Source organism: Rhincodon typus, chromosome 3 (genome assembly GCF_021869965.1).
Source record: "Rhincodon typus isolate 14 chromosome 3, sRhiTyp1.1, whole genome shotgun sequence".
In the NCBI taxonomy this organism is placed as follows: domain Eukaryota; kingdom Metazoa; phylum Chordata; class Chondrichthyes; order Orectolobiformes; family Rhincodontidae; genus Rhincodon; species Rhincodon typus.
This window is the reverse complement of record NC_063334.1, coordinates 30291830-30309373: the sequence shown is the minus strand read 5'-3', so window position 1 is coordinate 30309373 and position 17544 is coordinate 30291830. Positions and strand designations below refer to the sequence as shown.

The following is a 17544-nucleotide window of genomic DNA, read 5'->3' as shown; positions in this document are numbered from 1 at the left end:
TGGGATCAATAAGATAGCTCCAAAAAACACTAATGAGATCACAATGAGCTAAGTGGCCCTCCTTTTGTGCTACATCATAAAAGTCATCAGCCCAAAACTTCATTATGTGATTTGGTGACAAATTTTTTTTGCCAATGTTCCTGCACAGCACCTTGTATCTTCTACTGTATTAAAGAGCTAGATAAATGCAAGTTGTCGCTGTTGTTATCAGACAAGGGTATCCAAGGCAACTAAAGAGGGCAGTTGAAATGTAGCTCGGCCACGGTTTCACTGAGAGGAGGAACAGGCTCAAGGGGCTGAACGGCCCACCATGTTCCTATTAAAGCTCACCTGCAAACATTTTCACAAAGTCCTCACTACTCATGCTCATCAGCACATCGGCCTTCCCTGGGAAACTTCCATGTCCAATGCTGCCACTTCCATTCTTCAGATCAATGTACCAGGTTCCTGGGTGCTCACCTGTTTAATCAAATCATGGAGATGTAATTCAAAAGGCAAACGAGAGCAGTTCAGCATGAAACTGCACACATTCAGTCAAAGCTATCCATCTAAGTTAACGCAGAAGAAAAACGTTTCAGCGATTCGAGGAAATTTCTTTACAACCCTGTGGTGTCTCGTTACTGAGAGTCAAAGTGGGTGGCTGGAATTATAGCGGAGGGAGGCTTGTAGGTGCATTTGCTGATTGAAAATTCTGGGGTCCGAGAAGAACCTGTGTTATACAAATTTTCGTTCCCTAATAGATCATGCTACAGTGGGACAACAGTGTATTTGATGATGGTTCAGTCATGAGGATGAAGAGCAACAACCTATAACCTTACAAGGGACTTTGAAGTGAGGCCATTACATTTCTCAACTTTCTAGCTTCATGCGTGGAAAATCATGTCTCCACAAACTTGATTGAGTCTTTTGAGGATGTAACCAAAAATATGTATGAAGGCAGAGTGGTAGACATTATCTATGTGGCCTTTAGTAAAGCCTTTGACAAGGTTCCACATGATAGACTCGTTAGATCATATGGGATTCAAGGAGAGCTTGCCAATTGGATACAAACTTGGCTTGATGGTAGGAGAGAGGTGGATATTTTTTGGACTGAAGGCCTGTGACCAGTACTCTTCCGCAGGGCTGGATGCTGCGTCTACTGTTGTTGGTCATTTATATAAATGATTTGGATGAGAATTTAGGAAGCATGGTTAGTAAGTTTGTGGGTGACACCAAAACAGGTGGTATAGTGGACAGTGAAGAAAGTTATCTAAGATTACAAAGGGATCTTGATCAATTGAGTCAATGGGGTGAAGAGTGGCAGATGAAGTTTAATTTGGATAAATGCTAGGTAATTTGTTGAAGACACTTTTGGAGCACTGTGTACAGTTCTGGTTGGCCTGCCATAGCAAGGATATTATAAATCGGAGGGGATTTAGAAAAGATTTACAAGGATGTTGCTGGGTCTGGAGAGTTTGAGACATAAAAATAGACTGGAAAGGCTGGGACTTGTTCCACTGGAGTGTAGCAGGTTGAGTGATGACCTTATAGGGGTGTATAAAATCACGAGGGGCAAAGCTAAGGTGAAAAGCAAAGGTCTTTTCCCGAGGGTAGGGGAGATCAAAACGAGATGACGTTTCTTAAGGTGAGAGGAGAAAGATTTAAAAGGGATCTGAGTGGCAACTTTTTCACATAAAGGGTAATTCATATGTGGAATGAACTGTCAGAGGAAGTGATATGTGCCGGTAGAGTCACACATTTAAAAGACATTTGGACAGGTACATGAATTGAAAAGATTTAGAGGGGTATGGACCAAATGCATGCAAATGGGACTACTTTAGTTTGGGAAACTTGGTTGGCATGGACGAGTTGGACTGAAGGGTCTGTTTCCATGCTGTATGACTCTATAACTCTATAATAGCACTGAATTCTGCAAAGCCCTCAGCTATTTCCAGAGATGGCACTTTCAGGGTAATTGTCATAAAAAATTTGAGATTAACGCAGTGAGTTATGATGATTTGGAATCAAACACCTTAAAGGGTCTTGGAATTAGAATCAATAATAACTTTAAATCAAAAAATTAGCTACATATCTCATTGGGAAAAACAAATTGCAGGGTCCAGGGGTGAAAGGCCTGGGGCTTTTTCATCTACAAGTCAGCTCAGTGATGGAATATTCCTCACTTGGGGAGGTGATGGCCTAACCGTTTTATCACTGGACCACTAATCTAATGACTCAAGTAACGTTCTGGGGACCCACGTTCAAATCTCTTATAGGCAGATGGTAAGATGTGAATTCAACAGAAATCTGGAAATAAGAGTCTAATAATGACCATGAAACAGTCGTCAATTGTCAGGAAAATCCCATTTGGTTCACTAATATCTTTTAGGTAAGGAAACTGCAAGCTTAACTTGGTCTGACCTAAATGTGATTCCTACTGGGCAATTAAGGATGGGCAATAAATGCTGCCCTAGCCAGCAACTCACACATCTCATTAAAGAATCGTAATCTTTGTTAAAAATTCAGGATTGATCCAGTCGATAATTAGGTTGGCATTTGGAGAAGCTTAGCCTGATTCAAAACTCAAGGGGGTTGAAGAATGTTTGGTATGAATTTTTAAACTGCAAATAATTGGAACCAAGATCTAAAGTTACTTCCAACAATCAGTGTAAATCATTAATTTTACAGAAGTAACTTTACCAGTCAATTCAAACTGATAGATGCCTCCAGTCGATTTCACCATGTCAGCAGTGATGGTTCCCTCAATAGCCTTGAACATCTCAGCAACAGGCCCTTTAGTTGCCAATGAAACCTGTTCCTTTTCCACTTGAAACTTGGGACTAGCTCCTGAAAGGAAATACATAATAACAGTCTAGACATTCAGAGCCACACCACTGGTACATTTACACATTAAAGTCTGGCAAAGTGGCGGGACAGGTTGATAAAAAAGAAAATAGGCAAGCAGGATTCTTGGTTGTGCTCATCGAGACATAAGGTACAAGAGCAAGTGACATGAAACTAAACCTTTACTAAACAATGGTCAGCTGATGTATTGTTTACAACATTAAGCACCAAACTACAGGAAAAAAAGGTAAAGCCTTGACCCGAAAGGGAATTTACGCAGAATGGTACCAGGGATGACAGACTGCAGTTATGTGGTTATGTTAGAGAAGGTGACAGCATTCTTCTTAGAACAGAGAAAGATAAAGGAGAAATTCAAAGATGGTCCAAGTTATCAAAGAGCAGATCAGGAAAAATTATTTTGTTTGAGAAGAGTTGGCAACCAGAGGACATACATTGAAGGTATTTGGCAAACGTACCAGGAAACAGGTAAGGAAAATTTCTTTTTACACAGCATATCCTGAGTATGTAAATCTTGTGATACAGTGGGTAGCATCTCTGAATCTGTGTCAGAAGCTCTGGATTCAGGTCCCACTCCACAACTTGATGGGCAAGGAAAGTGCACTCATTACATGGCCAGACAGGTCATGGATCAACTGGGAAACCACTTCAACATATGCAAATGGCAGACATTAAACACGGATGAGATTCCTATTCTGCCATGAGATGGAAAGGAAGTTGACACCTCTACCATCGCTATTCATAGTTTCAGGCTACAACATGCATGGAATCATAGTGGGAGATGTGGGCAATGGCTCCATTGGCTGGGCGATTGAGATCAAATTGGTGCCAACTGTATGGGGTTTGAACCGTGCTCCGGATGGGGTACATTTGGGACCTGCCTTCTTGCTGTACCCAAGGTGGAGGTTTTGGGGCTGTGGTTAAACTTGCATTCAGGCAGAGAACTCAAGTTGACGAAAATTATGATGATCTGAAACGCAGAGCATGAAAGGCTGCTGGAAGTAGATTCCACAGGGACTTGCAAAGGATATTGACTATGTGCTTCAAGAGCTTTGGGGAAAGGAGAGGGGCAAAAATCTGATTGTATTTTTAAAGTAGACTGCAACAATTCACCAAGACTCCTTCGGCACCACCTTCCAGATGCTTGATGTTAATCATTGGAAAGACAAGAACCCCCGACGCATGGCAACACCATTATCTATAGGTTCTCATCCAAGCCACACACCATCCTGATTTGGAACTATACTGTTGTTCCTTCACTGTCATTGAGTCAAAATCCTGGAACTTCCTTTCGAACCGCACTCTGGGTGTTTCCAGTGCAGCAATTCAAGAGGAGAGCTCACCTCCACTCTCTCAAGGACAATAAGGAATGGGCAATAAATGCTAGCCATGTCAATGACATGCACATCCTTTGAAAGAATAAATGGTTTTTAAAAAATCTCGCACAGGCACAATGGGCCCAATGGTCTCCTTTGTGCTATATGATTCAATGAGGGGCTATCACCACACAATTTGTACCACTGGGGTCTACTGAGAAAATAAAACCATCACCAGCAATGCAAAATAAGTTTGGATCAATAAAATGAGTAATGCATCTTGAGACATGTGATAGATTAGCTATATTACCCAATTTCTGAACATCTCAAGAACATAGTTGAGTGGCCATGAATCATCAGTTTGATGACTCATGCTAAATATGAGCAGAGTGACAGAAATGGCCAGCCTTGGGAGGAGGAAATAAGTTCTAATGGCTCTGAGAAGAGTGTGAGGAAGTCCTTTCTTAGGCTTCAGGATTACATGTTAGCTTCCACCAAATTCACTGTCAAGTTACACTTTGAGCCTGTATTAACTCTAACCTAAAAGTCTGGGCGCATTGGGGTGAACCACTCCTTGGTTGGGAGAATAGAAGAAGCCCTAAAACTGTTGGCTGTGAAACTACACACAGCAATCATAGCAGATATGAGGAGATACAAAACCTTCGTAGTTGACAGTTGCAATGCCTTCAATTATTTAACCCAATCTGATGGTTGGAATATTGCTCAGGGTATTAACAAAAAGATTCAAAATGAAAAAGAAAGTACCATGCATTAACTTCAACTGCAAGGAACACCTGTAATCAGGCATTTAGCTCCTGACTGACAGATCATTTTTCAAAGTTAGAATTTTTGACTTTGATTTGAATCATACTTAAACTGGAACAAGTGACTTCAATTCCATGAGATATTAATGTGAATTCCATCTCTACTGATGCTATGTGATGAAAACTGGGGAAACACTCACCGTGATCCTGCATCTTCTTGGCAAGTGCCTCTGGTTCCTCGTCTAAAAAGAAATCTGGAAGTAGAGGGTGCCCTGTAAACGAACAGCATAGATTATTCATAGGTCGTTCTGAAGAAGGATCACAGGACCCCAAATGTTAACTTACTTTCCCTCAACCGATACTGCCAGACCTACTGAGTTTCTCCAGCAATTTCAGTTTCAGTTTTAGTTTTCACTTATTCAAATGTTCTGTGACAGAATTAAATCAAGTTTATAAATTCTGCCCATTAAAGATTTAAGGTGAAATAATGCTCCTAATATTAAGGAGCTGTGGAGAGAGAAACAGTACTCGTTCTGCTGAAAGACCATTGACCTGAAACATTAACACTGTTTCTCTACCTACAAATCATGCCTGATATTTCCAGAATTTTATGTTTTTATTTCAGAATTCTAACACTAGCAGTACTTGGTTTTTGTTTTAGTCTTAAAGATTTCTTAAAATAACTTGAGGAAAAGTTTAAGACTTCTCTTCATTTCAGCTCCGCTCCATAACCAGAGAAACAGCCACTGTCTGTCTGACAGCAAAGCGCACTCAGTGTGCATGAGAATTCAATGGAGTGGGATGAAGACTGGGTGAGTATAGCGTTGGAAACCCAATTCAAAGTAGAATTTCAATGCAAAAAGGAAACAGAGGCGATTTAACCAGAGGAAGTGGAGGAGGCTGGTACAGTTACAACACTTAAAAGACATCTGGATGGGTACATGAACAGGAAGGGTTTAGAGGGATATGGGTCAAATGCTGGCAAATGGGACTAAATCAGTTTAGGACGTCTGATTGGCATGGACAAGTTGGAGCAAAGGATCTGCTTCTATGCTGTATAACTCCATAACTACTGCAAGAAATAAACTCTGTAGAGTGGGGGCTGAGTGGGAGAGGATAAAAGATGTAGATGACGAGGCTGACCTGCAGTCACACCATTAGCAGAGTGATGTCACAAACCACAGTGTGACTTGAGTGCAAGGAAATAAGCTGATTGCTGAATAGGATTGGTGAACATTTCTCATCATAAAACTAAGGTCTTAATTTATGAAAAGGTCTCTTTTCTCTTCTGTTAATAATTGTGGCTTAAGTACAAAATTGGTACTGGTGACTTCTTTTTAATTTCATTTCATAAAAATTGAATTTCATATAAACAAAACATCATTACAGTACAGTGCAAAAATAGAGAATTTAGTGTTACTAATTTGCAAATTAATAACACAATCAGATAAGAGAGTGATGGCAAGATGGGAGATGCGTTGTGGCTGTGACATGTGGAAGCTGCTGGACACCAACATGATCTAGGAAGAATACATCTGCACAAAGTATTTGCAGCTCGAGGAATTTTGGATCCAAGTAGAGAAGCTGCGGTCTGAGCTGAAGGCACTGCGCCACATTCGGGAAAGGGAAAGCGACCTAGACACTTTGTACCAGAGGGCGGTCCCAGTCTTCAGACCTGGTAATTCAAGATTGGTTTGTAATCATGGATAGGAGGGTGCGACATGCAGATGGGGCAGGCTTGAAGTTGCAGGACCATTGATGGCACAGGGAGCCAATCAAGTGGTGGGAGGAAATAGGAATAAGTTGTGGTAGAGGACTGTACAAATCAGGAAGAGGGATACTGTCCTCTGCAGCAGGGAGAAGGCTGTGATGCCCATCCAGTGCCAGGGTTAAGGATATCCTCTCGGGGCTAGACAGAAACTTGAAGTGGGAGAGCAGGCGTTCAGCTGGTGTCATCCGCATTGGCACCAACTACATTGACATGACCAGGAATGAGGCTCTGCTGAAATATTTTGAACATTTTGAAGCAAAATTCAAAAGTAGAATCTTCGATAATCTCAGGATTACTTGAGCCATGGGCAGAGTGACAGAGGATATATAAAGTCAAGAAGTTAAATGCATGGCTCAAATACTGGCATAGATAGAATGGCTTTCAGCACTTAAGGGAGTCATTCTGGCAGAACAGACTTCACTTGAGCCAAGCTAGACACAGTGTCCTGGCAAATCAAATAACCAGAGTTACAGAGGGCTTTGAACTAATGGTGGGGGTTGGGGGGTAAGGATTGGGAGAGGGGAATTGAATGCTTACAAAGGAAGAGGATACGCCAGCATTACAAGGCAGCTATTTAGATCAAGATATCCAACATGGGATGGAAGGAACAGAGAAACAGAAAATGGCACTAAATAGAATGCAATGCGGGGAAAAACGGTAAAGGTGAAGTTAATGGCTCTTGAATATGCACAGGATTCGGGACAAAATAATTGAATTAGCGGCACAAATACGGATTAATGGGTACAATCTAATAGCCACTGCAGAGGCATGCTTACAAAGAGATTACAGCTGAGAAATAAATATTCAGGGGTATGTGATTTTTCAAAAGGATAGGCAGGAAGGAAAGGGTGGTGGGATAGCTTTGTTAGTATGGGATGGAGTAGAATCCAGATGAATGGAATGAAAAAAAGGAGAAGACAACACTGATAGGAATAGTCCATTGGTTCCCCAACAGGAACTATATTGTGGGACTGAGAATAAATCAGGAGATTATGAGGCCATATATATTAATCATGGGTGACTTGAATCATCATGCAGATTTGGATGGACAGATTGGCAGAGGTAGCCTGAGAAAGAATTCATAAAGCGTAGTCAGGACATCTTCTGAGAATAATAGTGACAAACACGACATTACAATATGACTGACGTGCAAAGAAAGACTGGATCAGCTAGGAGTGTATTCACCAAAGTTTAGAAGAATGGGGAAAGGGAGGCGGGGGGTGGTGAATCTCTTTGAGATCTATGAAATTCTAACAGGTCTAGACAGGGTAAATGCAAGAAAGATGTTCCTGACGGCAGGGAAGTTCAGAACTAGAGTCATAGTCTAAGGATATGGGCTATTTATGACTGAAATGAGGAGAAATTTTTTCATCAAGAGAGTGGCGAGCCCATGGAATTCTCTCCCACAGAAAGCATTTGAGGCCAAGATATGTTTTCAAGAGGGAATCAGATATAGTTCTTAGGGCTAAAGGGATCAAAAGGTAGGGGAAAAACGTGGAGACAGGGTACTGTGTTGGATGATCAGCCATGATCATTGTGATGGCCTACTCCTGTTTCTATTTTCTATGTTTCTAATACGTTGTAGATCCAACCAGGATCAGGCTATTCTGGATCTGGTGATATGTAATGAGGCAGGTCTAACAAATTATCTCAGAGTAAAAAGTTCTTCTAGGAAACAGTGCCCATAACATGGCAGAATTTAGTATTCAGTTTGAGGTACAGGAGCTTGGAACAGAAACAACTGTGTTAAGTTTAAACACTAAGTTCAAAAGAATGAGGGCAGACCTGACTGAAGTGGTCAAGGAATGGGTTTAGCAGTGAGGACAGTCGAGGATCAATAGCAGACATTTATGAAAATAGTTCATGCCTCACAGCAAAGACATATTCCAGTGAGGAAGGAGGATTCTAGGAAGAGGATAAGCCAATCATGACTAACCTGGTAAGTTAAGGACAGTTTCAAATTGAAAGAAAAAATATACAAATGTGGCAAAGATTAGTGGTAAACCAGATGATTGGGAAAGTTTTAAAAAGCAACAAAAGGTGACTAAAAATAAATAAGATAAACTTTGAGGATAAACTTTCAAGTAATATCAAGATGGACAGCAAGTGCCTTAAATATTCTAATAGGAAAACAGAAGCCAAAGTTAACATAGGCCCCTTAGAGAATGAGGACAGAAAATGGCTCCCTGTACCGAGGGGTACCTCAGGGTTCAGTGCTGAGGCCACAATTATTTACAATATATTTCAATGACTTGGGTGAGGAAAGTGAATGTACTATTACCAAGTCTATGGATGACACAAAAATAGATAAGAAGGCAGATGGTGAGGATGACTCAAAGAATCTACGAAGGGATATAGACAGGTGAAATGAGTGAGCAAAATCTTGGCAGATTAAATATAACGTGGAAAAATGTGAGGTCATACACTTCAGCAGGACAATAGAGGTGCTGAATATTATTTAACTGGAGAAAGACTGCAGAAAGCTACAGTACAAAAGGGGAAGCCTCGTACATAAATCACAAAAAGCTAGCCTACAGGTTCAGCAGGAGCACAGAAGAATGTTGACCTCTATTTCAAAGGGAATGGAGCATAAAAGTAGGATGGTCTTGCTAAAACAATGGAGAGTTTTACTCAGAACTCAGCTGAAATAAGGTGAACAGTTTAAGTCCCTTCTCCAAGGCAAGATAGAGACATTAGAGTCAGTGCAGAAAAGGTTCACTAGGTTGATCCCAGGCGTACAAGAACTGTCTTATGAGAAGAGGTTGAGTTGTTTAGGCTCTAGACCTGAAACGTCAGCTTTCCTGCTCCTCTGATGCTGCCTGGCCTGCTGTATTCATCCAGCTCCACACTTCGTTATCTCAGATTCTCCAGTATCTGCAGTTCCTATTATCTCTGAGTAGTTTAGGCCAGTATTTACTGGAGTTTAGAAGAATGAAAAGTGACTTTATTGAAACATATAAGGTTCTTTGAGGCTTGACAGGTTAAATGCAGAGAGGTTGTGTCCCCATGTCAGAGAGTTCAGGAATCTAGACCATATACTCAGAATAAGGGATTACGAGGCTGAGATGGACAGTATTTAATAGGGAAGGGTATGAAGGGTTATGGGAAAAGGCAGGAAATGAAATTGAGGATGATCAGATCAGCCGTGATCACACTGAACGGCAGGATGGACTTGATGAGCTGTGATGTTTACTTCTGCTCCTCCATCTTATGGTCTTATTACTTGAAAGCAAGAGGGTGTTACCCAGGTGTCTGCATTGATGCAGAGATACATAACGGCCCTCAGACTCCTCTGAATCACATCCACAAAATCTTTCACATTGATGTGAGCAGACAGAATGATAGTGCTGAGGGTTTAACATCTCATTCCAAAGACAGCACTTCTGGCAGTACAGTATTCCCTCAGCACAGTGGCACAGCATCATGATTTCTGTGCTGAAGCCCTGCAGTGGAACATGAGCCTTTCAACAAAGTCTCAGTTTTAAAATATCCATCCTTGTGTTCAGCTCCCTCACCTCTCCACTCCTCCGTAATTCCTGCTCAACCCTCCAAGATCAGTACTTCTTCAATTCTTGTCTCTTACACATTCCCCAATTTTAATCATTCCTTTACTGGCAATTGCGCCTTTAGCTGCCTGGATTCAAAGCTCCGAATTTCTATCCTTTAATCTCTTTCGCCTCCTTTAAGACCACAGAACTAATGGTTTACAGCAGAGCGGGAGGCCATTCAGTTCATTGCGTACGGGCTCGGTGTTGGGAACAGCAATCTTACAGTGATTCACCTATGTCACATTCTCCATACGTAACACACAATCCCTTTGAAACATTGGCCCAAGCATTCGACACTCGAGTGATCCCATTAAAACAGAAAAATTCAAGTTGGCTCATGGTCAGTGATAATTTCAGTTCATTGTGTCTGGGTTAGCAGCAGCAAACCAACTCCTCAGCTCTAAATCAGGACAGAACATTCTTATTACTGTTACCTAAATCGTTCTTCTCAAAATTACTCCCTCCTACAGAAACACACTCAATGTTAAAACCTGCTCAATCTATTCTCAGTATTTGTGACAGCCGTATTGAGAAAGTAATTAGTTTTGGTAATTACCTGCGGGCAATGTTGCAAGCAATCTACTCAGAATGTGTTAAAAACCACAAGAACCTTATGCATACCTGGATCAACCGCATAGATATCAAAGTCCCTGATTCCTTCCTCTTTAAGGAGTTCTTCATCGATGACAAAGTTGCCAGTAAATGTCTTTGGCTTCGAGAAAATGGCATAGGCAGCATCAGCCATGATTTCAGGCTTCCTGCACTGACTGCTCACACCCGATCCTCCGAGCATATCCATGGCAGCTGTATGTATTGCTGGAAATTACATACATAACAAAAGGGTCAACATGTAACATGATTTATAAAACAGTTAACAGGCTAATGTTACAAAACAAAGAACTGCGGGATGCTGGGGATCTGAAACAGAAACAGAAATTGCTGGAGAAACTCAGTAGGTCTGCCAGCATCCATAGGAAGAAAGCAGATGGAGACTGGACTCGAAACATTAACTCTGCTTTCTTTCCAGGGAAGCGGCCGAACCTGCTGAGTTTCTCCAGCAAGTTCGGTTTCTGAAACAAGATAATTTTGTTCTTTTTAATTGCAGATTAAGATCGTAACAGGTATCAGAGATGTAACAGTACCTTGCTCCCAGAAACTTACAGGATGCCCTTTAGAAAAATGGGGCGGCTATCAGCCAGGATACCATTGGACCACAGGGTTGTGGGGGCGTATCACAGATGTCCAGCCATCTTGCCCGCCATTCTTGTCATCTCTGTGGTGGTATAGTCCTCACTGAAAGGGAGCAGATGGAGTTCTCCCCACAGTTTATATTTACACCTCAAGCTATCACTGAAAATAATTGAGTTGGTTACAATTATATTGTATGAAACTTTGCTGTGTGCTAATTGTGCAGCATGTTTCCCTGCGCTATAGCACAGAGTGCATTCAAAAATACATTTCATGGGCTGTTGCAAGATGTGAAAGTACCACATAAATGCAGGCCTTTCTTCTGTAGTTTTGTACAAAGGCTGATGGAATACCTTCGGCAATAATTATTGAAGACGTCTTTCTAGATTGGGACTTGTTTGGTTGCTTTCGTTGTTATCCAAAACACATTCCAATTAACTCAAAGCCATAAAATCAACAGGAAATGTCTACTTTTCTTTCCCTTTTCATATACAGATTTTCCCAAAGATTGTCCGATTATGATCTGCAATATTTTATGTAAAGTCTGACATTTGGAGTAGGACATACACTTGTAAAAGTGTTTATTTTTAAAGCTGACAGGCATGTACTATTTTAAAAAAGTCAATCTGGGGTTATATAGTTACCAAGACCAGCATTCACTGCCTATCTGCAGTCATCATTAAGTCAAGTTTCTTGAACTTCCGCTGTCTGTGTAACAAAGATGCTCCCATGATGCTGTCTGGCAGGGAGTCCCAGCATTTAAAGCAGAGAATGTTAAACAACAGCGCTTGTATTTCCAATTCAGGCTGAAATGTGACATGGTGGGGATGAGAGCAATTGCTCCCAACTCTTACCAGGTTCTACTAGCTCTCTACAAAGCTGGGCATTTGAAGCAGAGGTTGCAGGTTTGGGTGAAAAAGTCTTGGATCTTGCAGTGCCTCTTATAGATGATGCACACTGCTGCCATTGTGGGCAGTGGGGGAACTGAATGTGGATGGTGATAGATGAGGTGCCAACCCAAGCAGCTCCTTTGACCTGGAGTGTTGAGCTCGAGTGTTGTTGGAGCTACATGTTGTTGGAGATGCACTTTATCTAGACAAGTAGGGAACATTCCAATAAAAGAGATTATCTGGTTATTGTCACATTGCTATTTGTGGGAGCTTGCTGTGCATATATCGGCTGCTGTATTTTCCCAATTCCAAGAATGACTACAATTCTAACAGTATTTCAATATATGTGAAACACTTGGAGATGTTTAGTGGTTGTAAAATCCATTACAGGTTGACCTCACTTAAAGTTGAGGTTGCATCCCTAAGAAACATTACTTCAAGTGAAATAAGATTAAATTAAACACAAGTTCCCATAGGAATGAATATTAAAACCAGAGTTAGATCCCTTTGGGTATTTTCTTGCCTAGAAAATTCAACAACTAAGTGGAAACACTATGTAAGTGCAGTTTGAGCTGAAATAACAGGACATTCCAGCACACGCATGAGTTGTGCCTTGTGCAGGTGGACAACAGGCTTTGGAATATTGAGTAGCACATACCTTACGAAGTATCCAAGGAGAATCTAACATTTGCATTTTTGGAGAGGTGAGTCTTATAATTAAATAAAACAGCATTGATCTACATGTAAGACACAACATGACTCTTCAATTTCGCCACATTTGTTTCATCTGTCGTCTGAATATGTGGTTCACATGGCATGTGAAAATCAAAGAACATTTTCGAGACCAAATACAATTTAACAGAAAGAAAAAGGACTTGTATTTATAGGTAGGCCTTATTTGATATTTCCTTGATTAACGTTTTTATTTTTAGTATCTTCATGTCTAGTATCCTCGCAATGCCCCAGCACATATTTGTGTCGATGCACAATCCTGTAATGATGTGTATCAAGTCATTGCACAGAGTTTTGTTTGCTGTTTGTCAAGAAAGCAGGAGTTTAAAGAAAGAGAGACAGAGAGAGAGAGACCGAGAATTGAAAAGGAGAGACAGAAAGACAGACCCAGAACTAACAAAAGGAAACAGATACAGATTTTAAAGGGGATGGGGGAGAAGAGAGAGAAAGAGAGAGAAAACATAAGCTTCAAACACGCAGCGTAGTCGTGAGCTTATTATTACAAAAGCAGCAAGGGAAACTATAAACTTATCAACTATACATTTGTATTTCTGCTACATTCAGTGATTTTACAACCACTGGACATCTCAAAGCACTTTACATCCAATAAAATACCCATCGAAGTATTGTCACTCATGGAATGGAGAAAACGCAGCATCCAATATGCACATAGCATGTTCCCAGAAACAGCAATGTGATATTAACCAGATCATCTGTTTTTGTCCGTGTTGATTGAGGAATGATTACAGGCTCCTTCTCTTCTTCAGGGTATTGCACGGGCTTTTTTTACATCCATCCAAGCAGGCAGATGGGTCCTGGATACTTTTTATTTTATTCATTCATGAGACGAGGGCATCGCCAGCTAGGCAGCATTTATTGCCTATCCCTAATTGCCCAGAGGGCAGTTAAGAGTCAACCACATTGCTGTGGGTCTGGAGTCACATGTAGGCCAGACTAGGTAAGGATGGCAGTTTCCTTCCCTGATTTAACATGTTATCTGAGAAACAGACCCAACAAGTCAAAGCCAGTGTTTGTGCTCCACCTGATCCTCTTTTAGACCCTTATTCATCTAAACACAATAAGATTTAAGATTTTGATTTTACCCACTAATACAGAAGACCCTTCGACTTGACCATGGCGAAGCAACTTCTAGTGAAACAACAATCATTTCTAAAAAGCCTGCTCACTATTTAATCATGACCAGTTTTGTTTAACTTCATGTAATGTTGAACACCAGGAAAAATGAGGAACACTCAAATAATCTCCCAGCTTTTGTATGAAAACATTTCACTCAGATTACAGGTGTCTGAGAATCCTGCTCAATAGTAAATTGGAAACACAGCAGAGCTGAAAAGAATTGGTGGATACTGCAACTTGAATCGCTCAGTAAATATTTGACAACACTGAAGATGTTAATGCTCATTGATATAGTGCATGACTAACAGCTGCTTTGATGGGAAATCAAATCAAGCCAAAGGCCAGGAAGCCATTTACAAGTGTCACTTTCTCCAAACATTAGATGGTCTGTTCAGGATATCCTCAATGGTACATATCACAGGATTGGAGGCAATGTAGACATGCTCATAGTTGAGCTGCTCAAGTGTATTCTGTAGATGTTACACACTTTGTGGCATCAGTGTGCACCACTGACAAAGAGGTTGTATGTTCAGATCAATGGACGGTCTTATTTTGAGCTCATTGAGTATTTTGCTTCATTCTGTCTGTTGTTGAGCCTCTAGAATTTTGCTGCTGCTGCTGCATCAAACGAATGCTGAGCACGGCCTTGCAACGGATCTTGCTGTGAATCAATGGTAGTTCATCCACAGCCAATGTGGGTGCCATGGGTGAACAACACACCACCTACTGGCGCAGAAATCAAAAAAGTAAGAGCAGGAGCAGACCATTCAGCTCACAATGCCTGCTGCCTTCAATAAGATCATGACAATGGCCTTAACTCCACTTTCCTGCTGGTCCCACATAATCCTGGACTTCTAGTTTTGAAGAAAGGTCATTGGATTCGTAACATTAACTTTGTATCTCTCTCCACAGATGCTGTCAGACCTACTGAGTCTTCTCAACAATTTGTTTCAGCTTTGAATATACTCAATGACCCAGCCTCCATTGCTCTTTTGGGTAGAGAATTCCCAATTCTAACAACACTTGTGAGAAGAAATTCCTCTCCATTTCCATCTTGTGTTGCAGTCACCTCCTTTTAAAACTGTGACCCCTAGTCTCGATTCTCCACAAGAAACATCCTCTCAGCACCCACCCTGCCAGATCTCCTCAGAATCTTAGGGGTTAGATGGCTGTCATTCCACAATCTGATTTGTGAGATTTTATGTAACAACAGGCTTTTAGCTTCCCTCACCTCTTCGAGATGTTTCAAAGAAACTTCAAAACATTTCACAACAATTGATCTTTAACCATTGTTCTACTGAATCAGCTTTATTGTCACATGTACACAGATGAGTACAGTGAAAAGTTTACAAGTCTCCACTTATGGCATCATCTTAGGTACAAAGGCACCTACCTAGGTACAGTTTCTTCAGTGCAAGTTCTCAGGGGAAAAAAATTGAGAAAATAAAGGAAGGAAAGGTCCAGCGTTGCAGATTTTAGGAATAAATTAGAAAATAGAGAAATTAATAAACTTCAAGAGAACAACAGTCCTTCCAAACCAGTCTACGCTAGGCCGGGAGGCTGTCACACTGGGTCTGCACTGACACTGAGTGTCCAAGGCCGAGGGTCAGGTAATGTTCTGCAGACCCTGGTTTGAATCCTACCGTGGCAGATGGTGGAATTTGAATTCAACTTTAAAAAAAAACTGGAATTAAGAGTCTAATGATGACCATGAATCCATTATTCACTGTCGGGAAAAACTCATCTGGTTCACTAATATCCTTTAGGGAAGGAAACTGGCATCCTTACCTGGTCTGGCCTACATGGGACTCCAGACCCACAGCAAGGTGACTGACTCTGAACTGCCCTCTGGGCAATTAGGGATGGGCAATAAATGCTGCCTGGCCAGTGATGGCCTCATCCCATGAAGGAATAAAAAAAATTTACAGCACAGAAACGAGCCATTCTGTCCAAATGACCTATGGCCACATTTATGCTCCACATGAGTGTTCGCTCAGTCTGTTTCACCCAGCTCCACCAGAATATCCTTTTGTCTCTTTTTGCCTTAAATACTTTTCTAGTCATTCAGTAAAAATAGAATTAGGGTTTATTGTCACGTGTACTCAGGTACAGAAGTACAGTGAAAAGTGCACAATCTTGCCATTCATGTCTTCAGTACAAGGTACCTAGATACAAAATCTTAGGTTAAAAAGTAGAAAAATAAAGAAAGAATTTAAAGGTTCAACATTACAGTCCTTCTCAGTATAAAGCTGTAAAAAAGGAATAAAGTTAGAAATTCCAAATTACAGTCCTCCTTTAGCCATGAGCCTGTCATTACTCCATGCTGGGCTTTCCCCATGCTAGGCCCAATCTCTCTTCCTTGCTGGGCCTGCTCACTCGATCACCCGCGCTGGGCCCCATCTCTCTTCCCCCCCGCGCTGGGCCCCACCTCTCTTCCCCTCCGCGCTGGGCCCCACCTCTCTTCCCCCCCGCGCTGGGCCCCACCTCTCTTCCCCCTGCTGGGTCCCACCTCTCGATCCCCACGCCTCTGCACTGCTGTCTTGCTGCCGATCACCATCCTTTTTTCAATTTGTTTAAAGAATGTGAGCATGATGAGCTGGGCTGGCATTTATTCGCTATCCACGATTACCATTAAGAAAGTGATAGCGAGCTGCTTTCTTGAATCACTGCAGTCCATGGTGTGTAATCACACACACAGATTTGATTTTTCCATAGCCGTTTAGTGATACAACTGAGTGGCTGTTATTTCAGAGGACAGGTAAGAGTTAATCACATTGCCATGGATTCTGAGTCCCATGTTGGTTAGACTGGTTAAAGATGTCAGACTTCCTCCCTTGAAGGACATTAAAGAATCAGATGAACTTGCACAACAATTTAGTTGTTTCGGCATTTATTAGTTTATTACTAATGAGACTCGCATTTTATTGCAGATTTCATTAATTAACTGAATTTAAATTCTCCAGGTAGCTATGGTGAGATTTGAACTCTTGTCACCTGTATACTAGCTTGCAAATTACAAGCCCAGTAACAACACCATAAACTACCGTCCCCTGAGCCGTCTCCTCCAAGATCACAGTTTTCTCTTCTCCATAGAAAAGAAGAGTCTGGCCTGTTCAGACTTCCCCAACAGTTATAACCTCTCATTTCTCATGTTGTCTTAATAACTTCTTTCGCATCTTCTCTGGCCTTTCAACATTTTTTTTTCCAAAAAGAAATGGATACCTGAGTAGGGTAGTGCTTTCTCAATTGTTTTCTGTCTAACAGTCAATCAATCATAGAGTCATACAGCACGGAAAACAGACCCTTTAGTCCAACTGGTCTATGACAACCAGGTTTCCCAAACTAAACTGGTCCCAA

The 17544-nt window shown here is 41.3% G+C and overlaps 1 protein-coding gene across 1 annotated transcript in view; it reads right to left on the bottom strand.

Annotated features, from left to right (window-relative positions):
- Positions 1-155: 155 nt before the first annotated feature.
- The window catches only part of LOC109917177 (hydroxysteroid dehydrogenase-like protein 2), an 18755-nt gene continuing 1366 nt past the window's right edge, over positions 156-17544 (bottom strand). Inside the window, exons 3-6 of the mRNA XM_048620191.1 lie at positions 10862-11056; positions 5122-5193; positions 2680-2826; positions 156-459 (exon numbers count right to left, since the gene is read on the bottom strand). Coding sequence (XP_048476148.1) covers positions 320-459; positions 2680-2826; positions 5122-5193; positions 10862-11056 — 554 coding nt within the window. The 3' untranslated portion in view covers positions 156-319. The remainder of the gene's footprint in view (positions 460-2679; positions 2827-5121; positions 5194-10861; positions 11057-17544) is intronic.